The sequence below is a fragment of the Malaclemys terrapin genome, chromosome 7 (assembly GCF_027887155.1).
Source record: "Malaclemys terrapin pileata isolate rMalTer1 chromosome 7, rMalTer1.hap1, whole genome shotgun sequence".
In the NCBI taxonomy this organism is placed as follows: domain Eukaryota; kingdom Metazoa; phylum Chordata; order Testudines; family Emydidae; genus Malaclemys; species Malaclemys terrapin.
The window spans coordinates 32,346,208-32,365,441 of NC_071511.1; the positions used below are offsets into that span (position 1 = coordinate 32,346,208).

Here is a 19,234-nt window from a genome sequence, read left to right on the forward strand (position 1 = left end):
GGGGGGGGGGGGGGGGTGGCACGGCAGGTGGAGTGTGCCCACACTATGCCTGGGGGGAGCTGTGTCTCCCTGGCCTGTGCCAGCTGTGTAAGGGCGGGTTGATGGCTCCAGGCACCTGTATGCACAGCTCTGGAATGAGCTCGTTTCCCTGGGTTTTTTTTCTCTCCCTAACCTGTAACCTTGGCAGCAACAGTCTCCATGGCAACACAGCCTGTGATTGCAACCCTCCCCCATGCAGCTCTAAAGGTGGGGGGGCCGGCTCTGGGGCCGTGTCTCCAACAGGGGCAGGCATGAGAACAGCCAGCGCTGAGAGCAGGGGCCCCCTCCAGCCCGGGGGAGAGGATGGCTCTTGGTTAAGGAAGCAGAGGTGGGGCTAGAAGCCAGGAATCCTGGCTCTGCTGCTCTAACCACTAGACCCCTGGCAGGCATAGAACGCAGGAGTCCTGGTTCCCCAGCACATGCAGGGAGGGAGCCCTTGGCTGCTTCCCCCACCTTCCCGGCTGCCCTTGGGCAGCTGCTGGCACAGCCCTGGGTCTGGGTTTGTTTGGGCCTTGGTATCCATGGTGACGGGGTGGGGAATCCTCTGGAATGTTAGCCAGCCCTGACCACACAACATGCCTGCAGGGAACCCCACATGCACACAGAGAGAAGCACTTAGGGGGAATCCTCACACACTGCTCCACAAAGCGGCCCAAGCCCCATCTTCCCACAAAGACTCTCCTGCTGCACTGTGCTAGGGGGCCCCCAGCACCCACCCCTTGCATGTGATGGGCTAGTGCATGCAGACCTATGCACCCGTTCAATCTCTGTGGGTGTGAGAGACACAGAACTGTGTGTCCTGGGGGGTGAGAGATGATAGACGCTTGCTAGGTGTGGCTGAGGGACAGCACATGGGGCTGATAAGATTGAGATATGCGGCTGCGGTGGGGAGCTGGGTGGCTGACAACGGAGAGCAAGTGGAGTTGAGTCTGTTGAAGTGCAATTTGTGGTGTGACTGTGTGTGTGTGTGCGTGCACAAGCATGCCTGTGCAAATGAGAGGATAGGGAAAGTGATTGTGTATCCCCCACTCTGCTCACAGCTGTTGCCAACATTAGAACCCAGGAGTCCTGACTCCCACCCCCCTTGTGTGCTAACCCCTGGACCCTACCTCTTCTCCTTGCACAAGTGCACACACACACCCGTCCCCCAGAACAGCTGGGCGCAGATTTACCACCTGTTAATTAAATGTCGCCCCACCATTCCCCCTCAGCCAGGGGCCTCAGGTGCCTCTACGCAGGGAGGGGAAAGCAGGGGCTGAAAGACTGCTGCTGGGTTAAGATACACTAAGGTTTTATTAAGGGGATGATGCGGCGAGCTGGGCTTGAGGGATGTAACCTCCACAGATGGGGCCACCTCCCCCCGTGCCACCATCTCCTCCCTGGTCATCATGATCCTGCATCACAGCACCTCAGGTGTGGGGATGTGCCAGTCCTGCTCCCAAGGGCTCCTGGCACTTTCTGTGGGTGCATCAAGTCTAGCCCCTTGGGTAAGGTGATTGGCACCTGCTTGGCTGGACTGACACCTCATTAATTTCCCTCCATGGGGGGTGACCCCTCCTGTTGTGGCTGAAGAAGCAACATGGGGAAAACTAGCATCCCTCCCCCCATTCTAGAATCACAGAATTTGGGCTTAAATTTAAACCCTGCCCTAATTTCTGATCCCCTGAAACTGGAGCAGCACCGGATCCTCCCAGCTAACTGGCTGGGGCTTTAATTGTTCCAGTTTTTCTTGGTCAAATTCTACCTCCACCCCTTTTTGTTTGTCCACCTCCCCTCTCCCCTTCCCAGCATGAGGAGCAGCCACCTGTGGTGGGGCATGCAGACTGTTTGTACAGGGACCCCTTGCCTGGTGCTGAGAGGTAGCCACCTCTGGGGTGGGGTGGGGCAGGGCACGGGAGCTGTTTATCTGCACACTGCATAACATGTTTTTTTGTATCCAGTTCAAGTTTCAGCACAGGGGGCTAGTAAAGGCTGCTCAGAGCGGCACAGCCTCAGGGCTGCCTGGGGCAGCAACTTCACAGCAGAGAATCTCCTTCCCATTCCAGGTGCCCAAGGAGGTTTTAGACTCCCTCCCCCTCCTCCAATTTGGGTAACCAGATCCATGGCCAACACTGCCTGGTGCTTGTTGGCAATTGCTACTAAAGGGGACCCCGGGCTGTGGCTACTGGTAGAAGCAGGGCCAATCTGGGCCCTGACCCCACCGCCCATCCCCTCCTGGTGCTGACTGGTAGGAGTTAGCAGCATGAGTCCGGGCTGTGGAACCCTTCTGCCTGAGAGCCGGGTCCCAGATTTCAGAGGCTGGGCTGATGGATATACTGCATCCTGAGTGTGGTGAGAGTGTGATCTCCTGGGGTGTCCTATGGAGGAAAGACCCACTGAGCCCTGCTCCACCAGGTGAGGCTCCATCAATGCCAGCGGAGATACACTAGGGTCCTGGAGAGCCCCACACAGCTCCCCCACAACGGCCCTAGAGAGGAGGCGGGTGAGTCATGTCCAGATGAGGTCTCACAGGGTCCCACAACGTAAGGCTCAGGGTGAGAGCAGTTCTGGGGCTTGGCTGCCCAGTCCTCAGGGCGCGCTGGGGGCTGGCATCTCCTCTGGCCCCAGCCTATGCTGCGCAGCCTGCAGGGTGTGGGTAAGGTGGTGCAGGCCTATCAGGTAGCCGTCCTCGTGGCTGCCGCGGGTCCATGGCACATCATGGCGCAGGGCCAGCTGGGGAGGCGCCGGCAGCGTCTTGCCAAAGTCAATCATCCACACGTTGGCCCGGCCCTGGCGGTCGTGGACGAAGAGCAGCGAGCTCCCAATGACCTGTGGGGAGAGATCGGGGGCATTTGTAGCTAGGGGGCGCCAGCTTTGCTGCAGCCCTATGGAGGTGGGGAATGGGAAATGCATTTCCCCTCTAGGGAGCGTCAGCTTCAATCCAGCCCCAGGGTCAGGACGCTGGCTGACGTGGGGGATCCCTTTCCCCTCTTGGAGGTGCAGGCTCATAGCTCGGGGGCGTTGTCACCTTATTAGGGGGGGTGGGTTTGGCCTCACACCCCTCTGCTCTATGAGGGGGCTGCTTTTCCCTCCTCTCTCTCTTTGCCGAACCTCTTCCTTCGCCCTGCACCTGGTGCTGTGGGTCCTCTCAGACTGTGCTGGGGGAGGGGGAAGTCCTGGATGCCTGGGTTCCCCTAGACTCACCTCATGGGTGCGGAAGAAGGCTGATTCGAGCAGTGCGCTCCGCATGCTCTCCAGGCGGCTCTGGTAGGCTCTCTGCAAGGTAAAGGTGGAGGGAAGTGGTCAGAGGGTACCCAAGAGAGAGGGGGTGTCTCTGCTCTGTGGGGCAGAGGGGCATGGAGCAGGGCAAACAACCAAGCTGCCTCTCCCCACCTGAGGGCAAGTCCAGCATAGCATGACCACGCTGCCCCTTGCTTTAGCCCCAGCCCTCTGTGAGCTAGCCCCAAGACTCAGGTGAAATTCCCCTATTACTCTCCAAATACCACCAACCAGCCTTGTATCACCCACTGCCCTTCCCTAGCCTCCCCGCTCCCGCAGTGCCATGCAGTGGGTGACAGGGGCCCAGGCAGTGACCCCATGGGACCTGGTGCCCATCCCTTACCAAGATGCTCCCCTGTCTCTTGGTGAAAATCAGGAAGGTGTCGATAATCTGCTCCTGGGTCCGGGTCTGTTTGAAATCCTTCTGCACAGCTCCCCCCTCTATCTGTGAGACACACGGCAGGGTTCAGGCAGACAGGCAGCCCAGGGGAGACTTCCCCGTACAGCAGCCATCCAGTGAGAATATGCAACTGCCTTAGGAGTTGATACAGGGTCCCTTCACCTGGTGCGGAGATGCAGCCACCTCTAGGGTGGGGCGCAGGGGCTGTTTATGCAGGGCCCCCTCGCCTGGTGCTGAGATGCAGCCACCTCTGAGGTGGGGCACAGGGGCTATTGATGCATGGATCTTTTGCCCAGTGCTGAGATGCAGCTTCCTCTGGGGTGGGGCACAGGGGCTGTTTATACAGGGATTCCTCGCCTGCCGCTGAGATGCAGCTGCCTCTGGGGTGGGACATGGGGGCTGTTTATACAGGGAGCTGCAGCCTGGAGCAGACCCTGTAGGGCTGGGAGCCCCTATTTCCCTCTCACTCACTGTCACGCCCTCAATGCGGAAGCCCAGGGAGGCGGTGGAGCTGATGTGCTCGCGCCATTGCATGTAGCGGGGCTTGGTGACCGCCTTCTGGCTGTGCTCCTCGGCCGTAGCAGCACTTGGATCCACCTTCACCATCTTCTGGTACATATCCTTGCGGGGGGTCGGCTTCAGCAGAGCCTTGGTCAGCTCTTCCTCCAGGTATGTCCTATGGGCAAAGGCAGAGGAGTGGGGAATGGGATGTGGGGGCCTTTTGCTTCTAGGGGGTGCCAGCTTCAATTTGGTCCCACGGCAGGGGGCAGGAAAGGGACATGGGGCCTTTTGCTTCTAGGGGGAACCGACTCCAATGTGGCTCCAGAGTGGCGTTCCAGCTGGCTCGGGTGGGGAATGGCACAGAGGCCCTTTCTCCTCTAGGGGGCATTGGTTCCACTCTTCACTGGCAGGGGGTTCCACAGGCATATGTCCCCCCACCCACTGCACTGACCTCACCCCCATCTTGCAGTCCATGATGCTGGGTGCGTCGAGGCCACGCAGCAGATCGTCCATCTGGATGTAGTGCTCGCCGTCCTTCACCACCACACCGTGGTAGGCAGGCACATAGGGCCGCAGTGTGTCACCCATCAGCGCCTCCAGGCAGGTGTTCTCCACGGTGCTGAACTTCTTCAGGATCTGGCCCCCCTCACTAGGCTTGAAGTTACCTAAGGAAAGGGGTGGGGGTAATGAGGGCCAGGCAGGAACCCTGGCAGCCTGGGGCTAGTTGGGAGCAAATGGGTGTGGGGCAATACCTGGTGGCAGGGAATTCCCCTAGCCAATCATGCTGCCACACTGGGCTGGTCTACTCGGGGGGAGCGGGGGAGGAGGTGTCGATGTAAGATACACAACTTCAGCTACGGGAATAGCATAGCTGAAGTCGATGTATCTTATTTCGACTTACCTCGGGTCCTCATGGCGCGGGATCGATGGCCGCGGCTTCCCCGTCGACTCCGCTACCGCCGCTCGCCCTGGTGGAGTTCCGGAGTCGATGGGAGCGCGTTCGGGGATCGATATATCGTGTCTAGACAAGACGCAATATATCGATCCCTGATAGATCGATTACTACCCGCCGATTCAGCAGGTAGTCTGGACGTACCCACTGAGAGACAGTGGCAAGGAGTTCCCCAGGCCACCACTGTCCCCAGGCACCTGGACATCCAAGCCACCATAAAATGGGCTAAGAACCCAGCAATTCTCATTCTGCAGTAGGGAGCTGGCCTGGAGTGCCCCCTGAAACCTCTTCTCACCTTCATGCCCTGCCAGCTGCACCCAGGAGCTGTGACGCCGCAGGGACCAGTGCACCATGGTGAAAAATGTCTTCCATGACTTGGTCTAAAAGGAAAGAAGGCAATTGTCAGCCTGGCAAGGGATTGTCCCCCAAGTCTATTTCCCTCCCCCTCTGAAAGTGAAACTCTCATCCTAGCACTGGCCTAAGCCTCCTAACACATAAACAGCCCCTGAGCCACACCCCAGAGGTAGCTACATCTCAGTGCCAGGGGAAGGATCACTGTATAAGAGCTAATCTACAGCAGCAGTGCTTTAATGTGGCTTGTGTGGTCGCAGCGCAGCTCTAAGAAAACCACCCCCACAAGGGGCGTAGCTCCCACCACTGGTGCACTGTCTACACTGGGGCTTTACAGCGCTGAAACTTGCTGCGCTCAGGGGGGTGTTTTTTCATACCCCTGAGCGAGAAAGTTGCAGCGCTGTTAATTGCCAGTGTAGATCAGCCCTAAGTCCCCGTGCCCCACCTCAGAGGTGGCTGCATCTCGGCAGTGGGCGAGGGAGCCTTGTATAAATAGCCCTTGTGCGCCATCCGAGAGGCGTCTGCATCTCCAGCTTGTGGTGTCCCCAGGCGAGGCAGTCCCTGCCTCAGACTCATTGTTGTGTGAGCTGCCTGGCGCTGAGTCACTCTGGTGCTGGGGCTCAACCGTCCTTCCTGCCACCGGAGCCGGCTGCAGCTGCCTTACTAAAATGCGCCTGGGGGTCAGGGAGGGGCTGGTGCTTGCATGAGGGATGGTGCACGCTTGGGGGAGCAGGTGTGCTCCCATCTCCCATAGAGGGCTGGGCAGTCTCCCATAGTGCTAGGGGGTGAAGGGCTGGTTGGGTTTCAAAGGGGAAAGTGCAGCTCTGCCAAAGAGGTGGAGGGGCTGTTTCCTGGATGTGTGTGTGTTCACAAACATGCTTGAGCGACTCCAATCTCAGCTCAGCAACCTTGGTGGCCCTAGGCCCACAGGAAGGGAGCTCCCAGCTGCCTCGCACGCATGCACGCAACTACACACACTGCAGGTCTAGTGGGTCTGGTGTGTTCATGCATTGCACCTGGTGTGATGCACTGCTACACACACACACAAACTGCAGGAGGGCTGAGCTGGGCATCATGCCCTGTTGCTCACACTGGCATGTTGTGCACACACTACAAAGCCCTGGAGCCAAGGCCCCCTGCAGTGATGCAACCATGCACACTGGATGCAAACGAACCCCTAGAAAGCCCCTGAGCTAGGTATGGAGCAATGCTGCATATGAATACATGCTTTGCGGAGAGCCAGAGCCAGGGGCAATGCATTGACACACACACACACACACTTTGCAGAGGCACAGAATCAGGCACAATGCATTGCTGCTCTCTCACACACACACTTTGCAAGTGCCATGCACTGATCCCAGCCTTGAAGCTTGGCTGCAGTGCCCTGTGGGGAGAGCTTGCACTAGGCACACTTATGCAATCATGTGGGTGCCCTGTGCCCTCCAGGCAGGGCGCTGGCCCTGCTCCAAGCAGCACCCGCTCCCAACCGGTTTGCAGGCTGCAGAGGAAACCCAAGGCCTGGCACCCACCCAAAAGAGCTCACTTTTTCCACAACAGTCGGCTCCAGCCAGCCCCTGGTTCTGTCAGGAGTCAGATTAACCCTTCAGCGGGTGGGGGAAGCTGGGAAGGGGGTGGGGGGGGGGGGTAGATTCTGGAAGCAGAGGAGGCAGGTGTCCTGGGGAGCACAGGCCAGGCGGGGAGCAGGGAAGGTTCCTGGGGGCATGAGACATGGGGAGCACAGGGAATCCCAGCGGGGATAGCGGGGGGAGAACTTTCCAATCCTGTCCTCCCCCAGCAGATCCCTGGGGAATTCATCTGTCCAAATCTGAGTGTCTAGTGTGGGTGGGGCTGAGCTGGGTGCTGGTGGGGGAGAGGTGTAGGGAGGGGACGTGGATCCCCCTCTACACCCACCCCCCACTTCCTTTCCTGACATGCTAAGAGAAAGGCTAGAGCCAGGATGCACCCTCATATCCCTCCCCTACCCCCGTGCCGGGGGGGGGGGGGGAGGAGGATGGAGCCTAGAGACCCCTGCTCTTCCTCATTCCCCACCCTCCCAGGCCAGGGCAATGGGGGTGTGTGGTAGCAGATACAAGGGAGGTATTGACTTTCCAAGTGCCTGCTCAGGATGGGAAGGGAGTAGAGGGCTGGGGAGGGAGGTTCCCTGCCCCAGCAGGCAGCTGGCACCGGTGCTCAAAGACGGGGACTGGCATGAGTCCAGGGGGATGGGCAGGGAACAAAGCCCTTGGCCTCGGTGCTGGCTACAGGGGACCCCGGGGCCTTTAAGGGCAGCCAGCACTCCCCCCCCACCCCCCCACTGCCCCATTAATCACTGCTTGGCCTCCGCCTCCATGGCACCAGGAGGCAGGACCCAGGCACTGATCCAGCTACCAGGGGGATGCCCTATTTCCAGCTGCTGAGCCAGCCAGCCCTCCCCCCAACAGTTTCCTGCTCTCTTGACTCGCGGGAGGGGGGGCCATTTGCTCAGCCAGGGCTGAGGAAACCACAAACGGGGAAGGGAAGTGATGTCAGAGCCCAGAGGGGAATCCTCCTGCAGATACTGAGAGACTGAGCAGGGAGAGACAGGCAACCCCTGCATAACACAATGAAGGCCTGCACCACGCCCCTCTCCTGCAACACAACACAACCTGTATGCACAGCACAACCCCATCCAACACAGCCCCTCTGTGCAGCATGCACAACACAACCCGAACACAATATAACCCCTCTGCAGCGCAATCATAACACCACACAACCCCTACCCAACACCGCCTCTGCAATAGCTCCTCTGTGCAGCATGCACACACAGCACCACACAACATCTCTGCAGTAACCTGCACAGGCCTATCCCCATGGGAATGGCTGTGTGTGTAGGGGAGTGTCACTGCACAGGCAGGGTGAAGCTAATGCGCCCAGGGACCTCCTCCCGCCCACGCCTGCAGCAGGGCCAACCTCATGGCCGTGGGCAGGAAGGCGTGGGAGGCAGCAGAGATGCGGGGGGAACGGAAAGGGGCCGCTCTTCCCACCCGCCTCTCCAGCTCCAGCCAGGCCTGAGGTGTTGGGGGGAGGGAGTCTGAGAGTCACCTAAGGGTGCTACAAAAGCTGGTACGCCTCAATCCCGACCTGCAGCCCCCTGCTATCCCAGCTCTGGGCTCCCCCACCAGCTCTGCCGGTGCCCCTCAATCCCAATCTGTAGCCCCGTACTATACCAGCCCAGTTCCCTGGTCAGACCATCACACACCAAAGGCAGCATTTAGCTCCACCTCCCCAACCTTTGTCTCACCTTCCTCAGCATCTTCCTCCGCCCAGGCTTCCCCTCTTCCTCACTGAAGACCTCGTCAGACTCCTGCGAGGACTCGAAGGAGGAGCAGGTGGAGGAGCTGGAGACAGAGCGGTCGTGGCCACCGCTAAGCCCCCTCATGGCAAGGTGCTGGAGCTTGGGAGCTTCTGGGGGACCTTCATTCCCCTTGGCCCCATGAAGAGATGGGGCCTGGACGCCTTTTGGAGAGCCATCCTCAGGAGATGCCTTTGCCCCATCCAGGGCCGGCCCCTTTCCCCCCACATCCATGGGGAGCCCTGGGCCCTGGACCAGCTCCCCTCTCCACTCGGGATCCCCCGGGGCACCCTCCTTTGCCACGCAGGGAGCAGGGCAGCCCTGCCCTCCCTGAGCCAGGGCCTGGGAGATGCCTTTTGGACAGGTCTTGAGGCCATTAAGCCCCTCCATGGCTGATCCCGTTCCTAGATTGTCTCCCCAGGGCACTCCGATTCGGGGTTCAGCTCAGACTGACTGCGGGTGGCATCTCCTTGCCCTGGGGAGCTCGACAGAGAGCGGGTTGGGGCGCTGCATCACTGGAAAAGGGTGGGGTCTGCCCTGCGGAGAAAATAGCACAGAGATGGAAGGGTTAATCTGATATGCGGGGGGGGATCTTGGTGGCAGCCCTTAGGAGCACCTTCCCCCTACACTCCCCCAGCCAGCCCAGCTCCAGGCCTGTGATCTCTGCCTGGCATGCACCCCACGGCCCAGAGAAAAGTGATTTCACAACGAGCCTGAAAGGGGAAGAGAGGGAACAGAAAAGAGCTGTGAGGGAATTTTCCTAACCAGCTCTGCACCCCCAGAGGCCCAGCCCATCTTGGGTAGGGTGAACAGACGTCCTGATATTATCAGAACCGTCCCAATATTAGGGGCTTTGTCTATTACCGCCCCCCCCCCACAGGGCCCTATTACCCCCATCCCGATTTTTCACATTTGCTATTTGGTCACTCTAATCTTGGGGATGCCAAGATCCCCCTTCTCCAGGAGATGCAGTGTTACAGACCAAGCTACGTTTCCCCATTTGGCCAGGAGAGAAACTGAGGCACAGAGCAGAGTGAGGGGGTCTGTCTCCATGATGCAGAACTCGAGTCCTGCTCTCAGCCTCCTCTCCACTTTAACCCACTAGACTCCACTCTCCTCCCAGAGCTGGGGAAAGAACCCAGGAGTCCTGACTCCTAATTTCAGGTGGTTGCTTTTGATTCACTATGATCTAGTGTGATTGCTTGTGATCCACTACAATTGTGATCCGTAATCTAGTACATCTAGTATGATTTGTCATGATCAATTGTGATCTATGTCCATCAACGTTCAGCCAGTGTGTGAGCTACTTCAGGATCTAGCCTGGTCTCTCCGGCTGTACTGTGATCTGCTGTGGTCGGGTCAGCTCTATAGTTATTGATTGTCATCTACAATTTTGTTCTGTTAGGACCTGTGGGAAACAATTTTGATTGGCTGAGAGCCACTAAGCTTTCCTGTGATCCATTCAGATCTGCTGTGAAGCACTACTATGTGGTGTGGACTTTGTGAACTGCTGAGAGCCAATGAGATTGTGATCTACTTAAATGTGCTGTGAGTTCACTGACACCTGTTGAGATGCGTTGTCATGTATTGTGATTTGCTGGTATATATTGAGAATTACTGTCATATACTGTGACCTGCTGAAATGTCCCCACAGATCAGCTGAGATGGGTTGTGCTCTGCTCTGGGGTTTACTGAGATCTGCGGGATCTGTTTTTATCTGCTGTAATCTCATTGTGGTCTTCTATGATCTAGTGAGATCTGATGAGATGTGTTGCAATCTCATTTTAAGGGCTTCAGCCGGGTTACCTGCTGGGGTCAGGAAGGAATTTCCCCCCCACAATTCACAACCGAACAGAGGGATTCAGGGCGGGGGCAGAGGGAGTCACCTTCCTCTGGAGCATCAGAGATCAGCCACAGATGGAGAGGGGACACTGTATGGGGTGGACAGTTAGTCTGAGATGGTCCAGAGACTCCTCTTAGCTCCTTGGCTGGCAGGTCTTGCTCCCATGCTCAGGGTATAACTGATCGCTAGATTTGGGGTTGGGAAGGAATTTCCCCAGAGGTCAGATTGGCAGGGGTGTCTTTGGGGTGTCTGCTGGGATTATCTGGCTATATCTCACCTCGCCAATTCCCTGCCACCACAGGGGCCTTAGACACCGATGACTCCTGGCTCTGTCCTGTTCTCTGCCTGGGGCTCAACAGTTTGGTCTTGTGAGGACTGAAATGCTTCAGTCTAACTCAGTCATTGAGCTTAACAGAGAGGTATCTGGCAGAAGTTTAATGGCCTCTGATACACAGTAGGGCAGACTGGATGAGCTAGTGATATCTTACGCCCTTATGGGAACTATTATGATCTGATCTTCTGATGTGACCCATTTTGATCTGCTGGATCTATGGAGACCTGCTTGTATGTGTTGGGATCTGCTGCGATCTATGGAGCTCTACCAATATGGGTTGTGATAGAACGAGATCTGTTGTGGCACACTGGGATCTACTGGGACAGTCCACCTGGGGGAAGGCCTTCGATCCTTAGCTCTTTGTTAATTGAAAACTAGATCCGCACAGATCCCTGGGTAATGGACCACAGGGACCAACACTGTCCTGAGTCCAAGAAGGGGGACAAGTAGCCATGCTGGAGAGTGGGGGAAGTCAGGGAAAGGTGGGTTAAACACCACCACCGCCCCACGCCCTGCCTCTCAACAGGGTTTTCCAGCCTGGCTCCAGGCCCAGCACTCTCCCTGGCAGAGTCTCCTGAGGCTTTTCAGAAGGGGGTTGGGAATGAGATGAACAAACTGAATCCCAGCCCAGGGGATGGGAGCCTGCTGGCCTGTAGCCATAGGGCAACAGCTGGGAGGCAGGAAGGGGGACACAGGAGGGGGTGAAGGAGGCTGGGATCGCTCACTATGAGCCATGAGACTGTGCGCCCCCTGCTCTACCCACTAGACTCCACTGTGGGGCAGAGAATGGCATATTGTTAGGGGACGCTGTGTGTGTGCGGAGTGTGTGTGTGCAGAAAGGGGGCTGGGGGGAGCTCTCCCTGCCCCAGAGATGCACAAAGGGATGAGGAGAGGGGGTGTCCTGCTGCCCTTCCACAATGATTCGTGTGCATGGAAAATCTCATGGGCAGCTGCAGCCATCGATGGGTTCATTGTCCCAAGGGGACGCTATGGGTTTGGGGGAGAGGAGGAGGATGATCGGATGTGGGGACTAGAATCCAGGAGTCCTGGCTCCCAGCCCCCCCTCCAGCCTAACTGATTAGACCCCACTCCCCTCCCGTTCCCGGAGTAGGGGTTGGGGTCCTTTCCGCCGTGTGCACCAGGAAGTGCTGCAGTGACCCTTACCCCAGGGCATTCCCGCGGGTCGAGGGTGGGCGTGGATGGAGGGGGGGGGGAACGGCGTCCATGCCCCATCCCGGCTCCGAGGGGGGGGGCGTCCTGCTGCAGAGCAGACGGGGCATCTCCCCTCCCCCGATTTCAGGTGTCCCCACCCCGAGGACCCTCCCACCCACGCTGCGCGATGTCCCCTACCTTCCGAGCCGGGGTCCGGGCTAGTGTGACACAGGCATCCCCGCGCCGCGAGCCTGGCCGCGGCAGGGAGAGGGCGGGGATGGCGGGGGAGGGGGAGGGAGAATGGCTGACAAATTGCCCCCATAAAATTAATCCTGCGCTGCCCTCTGCTGCTCAGCCGAGGGACTGACTCCGTCCAGGCCCGGGGGAGCTGCAGGGGTGGGGGACGCTGCGCCTGGAGGGAGCGCTGGAGGGTGGCTGTGATGTGGGGGGGTGAGTGTATGGGGGCGGGGTCCAGACGCGGGAGGGAACCACAACGGGGCATGGATCAGAGCTGAGCAAGTCCAGAACCAGCTTCAAGTGTAACAAAGCACAGTCAACCTGTGGAACTCTTTGCCAGAGGATGTTGTGAAGGCCAAGACCATAACAGGGTTCAGAAAAGAACTAGATAAATTCATGGATGATGGGTCCATCAATGGCTATTAGCCAGGATGGACAGGGATGGTGTCTGTAACCTCTGTTTGCCAGAAGCTGTGAATAGGCAACAGGGGATGGATCACTTGATGATTTCCTATTCTGTTCATTCTCTCTGAAGCACCTGGCACTGGCCACTATCGGAATACAGGATACTGGGCTAGATGGACCTTTGGTCTGATCCAGTAGGGCTATTCTTATCTTCTTAATTCCCCTATAGCTGAACACCAAACCCTAGGCATAGATCCATCTACCCACCCATCCTCATATACACCCACCCATCCCCAGAGCCACACATCAACACCCCCGCATCAATCCATCTATTCACCCAACCATCCGCATATAAACCTATCCATCAACCCAGCCCCAAATACACCCATCCATCTATTCCCATGTCCATCTGTCGATCCGCCCATCCCATGTACCCCCACCCATCCATTCCCATATCCATCTGTCCATCCACCCATCCCATGTGCCCCCACCCATCCATTCCCATATCCATCTGTCCATCCACCTATCCCATATACACCCACCCATCCTTTCCCATATCCATCTGTCCATCCACCCATCCCATGTACCCCCACCCATCCATTCCCATACCCATCTATCTATCTCCATATACACCCATCCATCCAGCTATCCACCCAGCCCCATATACACCCACCCATCCATTCCCATATCCATCTGTCCATCCACCTATCCCATATACACCCACCCATCCTTTCCCATATCCATCTGTCCATCCACCCATCCCATGTACCCCCACCCATCCATTCCCATATCCATCTGTCCATCCATCCATCCCATATACACCCATCCATCCTGTGATGCTGCACCCCATAATGCTTTATAGAAATATGCTTATGAATGTAAATATGACATACCTGGAATATGTTTTATGTTAGATATGCCATGTAACATATCTTTGAAAAGGTTATGATCCACTGAGTGTGTTCATCCTATTTGTATAAATGTATCATTCTTGTTTCTGAAAGTAGGAATATAAAATATAACTTTGAGGTCCTATTGTAGTTATGCAAAGTGTGGGCCATTAATGGTGGTTTGGAATCTTGATGGTTCCCATTAACCAGGACAATTGGTTGTAAATGGCTCTGTTTACATGTAAGTCTTCCTGTATACGTGTGTGCTGACAAATGGGTAATGAAGTCTTACAGTGACATGTGATCATGTCACCTGAACTGGACTCCATCTTTAACCTGGTGCTTTTCCATTTAGAAGGAGGGGTGGGAACCTAGAGGGGGACAAAGGATTCCCACCTTGTGCCAAAGATATATAAGAGGGTGGAACAGAACAAAGGGGACTGCAGGCATGAGAAATCCTCTAGCTACCACCTGAGCTGGAACAAGGACTGTACAAGAGGAAAGGATTGGGCCCAGGCTAGAAAGGAGTCTAGTCTGTGAAAGAAGCTTTCTGAGGGTGAAGTTTCATCTGTATTCAGTTTCTTACTATATTAGGCTTAGACTTGCGTGTTTTTGTTTTATTTTGCTTGGTAATTTACTTTGTTCTGTTTGTTATTACTTGGAACCACTTCAATCCTACTTTTTATATTTAATAAAATCACTTTTTGCTTATAAATTAACCCAGAGTAAGTAATTAATTCCTGGGGGAGAAAACAGCTGTGCATATCTCTCTATCTGTGTTATAGAGGGCGAACAATTTATGAATTTATCCTGCATAAGCTTTATACAGAGTAAAACAGATTTATTTGGGATTTGGATCCCATTGGGAACTGGGTGTCTGGATGCTAGAGACAGGTATACTTTCTTAACCTGTTTTTAGTTAGTCTGCAGTTTTGGGGGGACGTGGTTTAGACCTGAGTCTGTGTTTGCAGCAGGCTAGCGTCTGGCTCAACAAGACAGGGTATTGAAGTCCCAATCTGCCAGGGAAAACGGGCTCAGAGGTAGTTTCAGCACACCAGGTAGTGGTCCCAAGGGGGTTTCCAAAACTCAACCCATCATACATCCACCCAGCCCCATATACATCCATCCATCCATTCCCGTATCCATCTGTCCATCCACCCATCCCATATAAACCCACTCATCTATCTCCATATACTCCCATCCATCCGACCATTCCCGCATCCTCATATACACTCACTCATCCATTTCCATACCCATCCACCCATCTCCACACATACACATCCATCCACCTAGCCCCATAAAGACCTACACACACATTCATCCATCCATCCCCATAGCCACTCATCCATCTACCCATCCCCATTCACCACCCATCAATCCCCATATCCATCTTTCCACCCATCCATCCGCATACAAGCCCCTTCATCCACCCATCCACCTCCATATCCATCCTGCTGTCCCTATATGCATCCACACACCCATCTATCAATCTATCTATCTAATTCATTTCTTCTTTCATTCATTCTCTCTCTCTCTCTCTCTCTCTCTCTCTCTGGATTTATAAACTTCAGACCCCTCCATGTCCCCCCACTATCTCAGTTTTTCTCTATCCCTTTTTACATAATTTCTTCTCGAAGTATCTCAAAGCTTAGATTCCTTCATACACTCTTCCCTCCACCTTCCCCATCCACCCCTCAGTGATTCCCCACTTCAGTCCCCTTCCACCCTCTTCCCCCATTCCTGCATCATTGACCCTCCATCCCAATCCCCCATCACTTGCCCCTTGCCTCTCCCCACTTATTCCCCCTATCCTCTTGCCCCATGTCTCCCACAGTCCCACATCCCATTCCCCAGCCATCTCCCCACAATGCAACAGCACCAGACAGACCAGGCTTTCCAGTCCTTTATTATCCCTTTAGTCAGAGTCCTCTGAGATCTCATAGACAGTGACATGCAGCTTGTCCACGTTCCACTCTGGCGGGCAAATCTCCTCTCCCTGGGCCCCCCAAGTCCCCTGCAGCCCCCGAGTTTCCAGCGCCTCCCTGCGCCTCCGCAGCTCATTCAGGAAGCCCTGCAGCGCCCTCTCCATCTGGCTCAGTCTTTGTAGGTGTTTCTCCTTGGCCTTCCTCGGTGTGCATGCAGGGCGTGGGGGCGCAGCCATTGCCTTGCTGCCCACCTCACTGCCTACCGTGCTGCAGCCCTCACTGGCCTGGCCGAGGGGAGAGAGTTGGGGGTCAGGGCCAGGGCAGTTCCAACTTCATCTCCCCTGGGGGAGTCCCCACCACCAGGGATGGATGGATGGATAGATAGAGGGGGATGTGTATGAGGATGGTTTGACCAGTGGATAAATACATAGATTAGTATGTATAGAGCTAGATGCGGGGATGGGAGGGGAGCATGGGGGGGATAGATGAAAGAACAGGTATGGGAGATGGAGGGGTGTGGGGGGATGGATAGATGGCGGGGTATGTATGAAGATGGATGGATAGAAGTACATAGTGGCCCCGCACATTCCCCCATCCTCCCCCACCCTGCCGTTTGTAGCTGTCTCCCTGGCTCCTCCAAGGACCCCATGGCAAACCCTCCCTGGCAGCCCAAGGGCAGTATGGCTGTCTCATGTTGTGTGCCCCCCACTCTCCTCACCCCAGTCTGTCTCCGGCTGTGATGACCCTAGGGGCGGTTTCTCTGCATGCCTGGCCAGCAGTGTATCTCAGAGACAGAAGGCAAGGGCCTGGGCCTGGGATGTCCAAGGGAGTCCATCACCTGTGTCAGCAGGATCCCAGCCCAGGATACAGGGACCATGGGAGGGTGTGTGATGCACTGGCCTGGAGACACATGTCAGAAGCTGTTAGCTGAGGGACATGTACTCCAGGCTTTAGTCCTGTCCTCTTTGGCAGACTGATGTAGGCTCTCATCCCCTTTGCTGGACTGGTGGTCCTGCCCCCTCTCCCCTTTGCCAGGCCAGTTGCCCTGTCCCCACCCCGTGCTAGGCCAGGTCCACCTCCTTTGCCAAACTGGTGTGCCTGCCCCTATTCCTGGCTAGGGTTCTGCCCTCTTTGTCAGATTGGTGTCCCCACCTCCTTTGCCAGGCTGGCATCCCTGCACCCTCACCTCACTCTGTGCTTCCTCGGCCTCCTCCTCTTCCTCGCAGTCGGGATCCGATGCCACGGCCTTAATGAGGCCATACAGCACAGCCACAGCCACCCCACACACCATCACCACCTGCACTGGGCTCCCTGCCCGGCCCTCGGCCCCAGGCCCCTCTTGTCTGATGCGGAATTGCTTCTCACAGGGCCCCTCGGCCCAGCCAAGGGTCAGGGTCCCACTCAGGACAGCCCAGTGCAGCAGGAAGGGCAGAGACCACACCTGGGCAGCCATGGCCCGATCCCCAGGGAGTTGCCACAGCCTGGCATATGGGCTGCTCCGGAACCTGCCACGACCTCACAGCCATATCCCATTGTGTCCTCACCACTTGGGGACCTCTCAGCTAGAGTGGCTTGGGGGGAAGGCACCAGACTGGGAGTCAGGGGGTCTGGATTCTGCCATAAGCACCCCTGACCTTGGGCAAACAATTAAATCCCTCTGCTCCTCAGTTTCCCCATCCATCAAACAGGGAGAATAATCCCTCCTTTAACCATCTAGACTGGGAGCCCTTCAGGGCAGGGGCCGCCTCTCACTGTGCATCTGCGCCCCACCTGGCACAATGGAGGCCTGATCTCAGTTCGGTCCTCTAAAGTACTGTTAATCTTCTGGTCTACCCAATACTCTCTTGTTTAAGGTCACCCGGAATTTGACATTCCAGACAGCAGGAGGGGTGTGTGTGTGTGTGTGTGGTATATACTAAAGAGTTAAAACAACGAGGAGTCCTTGTGGCATCTTGGAGCATAACACATTTATTTGGGCATAAGCTTTCATAGGCTAAAACCCACTTCATCAGATGTATGGAGTGAAAAATACAGTAAGCAGAATATATATTATAGCACATGAAAAGATGGGAGTTGCCTTATCAAGTGGGGGGGGGGGTCAATGCTAACGAGCGAATTAAATTAAGGTGGAAGTGACCTATTCTCAACAGTTAAGAAGAAAGGGAAAATACCAAGAGAGGGAAAATTACTTTCATAGTGCTAACGCAGCCAATGCAATCAAGGTGGCCCATTTCAAACAGTTGACAAGAAGGTGTGGACACACATCAAATTAGGCCTGAATAAAGACTGGGAGTGGATGGGTCACTACAAAAAGTAATTTTCCCTCTGCTAATACTCACACCTTCTTGTCAACTTGTCAACCTTAATTGAATTAGCTTGTTAGCACTGACCCCCCACTTGATAAGGCAACTCCCATCTTTTCATGTGTTATATATATTCTGCTTACTGTATTTTTCACTCCATGCATCTGATGAAGTGGGTTTTAGCCCACAAAAGCTTATGCCCAAATACATTTGTTAGTCTCTAAGGTGCCACAAGGATTCCTCGTTATTTTTTTTCTGATACAGATTAACACGGCTACCACTCTGAAAACTAAAGAGTTAGGTCGACATAAAACAGCTTACGTTGACCTAACTCTGTAAGTGTCTACACTAAAATGTTCTTCCCATCAACATCACTTGACCACTCCGCTGCATTAATAACTCCAGTTCCACAAGAGGTGTAGAGTCAATGTTGATGTAGTTAGATTGACGCAGTGTCGGTGTAGACACTGTGGTGCTCACATCTGCTGTTGCTGCCTTTCAGAAGCCATCCCACAATGTCCCACACTGAGAGTTTAATTGGTACAAGTGCTCCTGGCGAGGACACGTCACAAGGAGCAAAGTGTAGACATGCACAAGTGGTGTAATTACTGCAGTGGCTGTATGCCGACATAAATTAGCTTGACAATTCTGTAGTGTAGACATGCCCATGGTCGCTGACTGTATGTCACACACACACAGTCTTGCACAAGCATTCAATCTCTTATACACACATATACTCTCTCCATCTCACATAGAGTGGCTAATACACAATCACTCACTCATACATTTGTATTTCTCTTTGTATTTCTCACAGTCTGTTTCACACACACACATGCACTCACCTCTCAAACACAGTCCCATACACACTGTGTCTCTCAGACATAGTCTAATATACACACACACAATCTCACACACACATTCTGTCATGCACGTTCTACACACACTATCTTTTAACACATGTACTATCTGTCATACATGCACACAAAACCTCTTTCGCTCACACATACCCTGTGTCATGCACACACACCCAGAGTATGCCTCTCTCTCTCACACACACAATCTGCGTTCCACACACACAATCTTCATCCCTCTTTCAAACTCTCCTTTGTCATGATGCCTACAAAAACCAACAGTTAGGCTGCTGGTGTGCAGAAACCACTGTCTATCATGCTGACTAATAATGCCTCATTGTTTCCTTGGGCTTCCTCCTCTGTCCCTGTCTGGCTCTTGTCTCTTGTCTTATTCTGGAAGCTCTCGGGGGCATCTTTCGTTCTGTACAGCGCTTAGCACGATGGGGGCCTGGGCCATGAGTG

The 19,234-nt window shown here is 55.2% G+C and overlaps 1 protein-coding gene across 1 annotated transcript; it reads right to left on the reverse strand.

Moving 5' to 3' along the window:
• Nucleotides 1-1,309: 1,309 nt before the first annotated feature.
• On the reverse strand, nucleotides 1,310-12,445 carry LOC128840520 (inositol-trisphosphate 3-kinase B-like). The gene is made up of 8 exons (XM_054034612.1): nucleotides 12,360-12,445; nucleotides 8,782-9,369; nucleotides 5,446-5,530; nucleotides 4,650-4,863; nucleotides 4,169-4,373; nucleotides 3,641-3,742; nucleotides 3,223-3,294; nucleotides 1,310-2,847 (listed from the first exon to the last, which is right to left on the reverse strand). Exons 2-8 carry the CDS (start codon nucleotides 9,220-9,222, stop codon nucleotides 2,608-2,610), a joined length of 1,359 nt encoding a protein of 452 aa, XP_053890587.1. The 5' UTR covers nucleotides 9,223-9,369; nucleotides 12,360-12,445; the 3' UTR covers nucleotides 1,310-2,607.
• Between the last annotated feature and the right edge of the window lie 6,789 nt (nucleotides 12,446-19,234).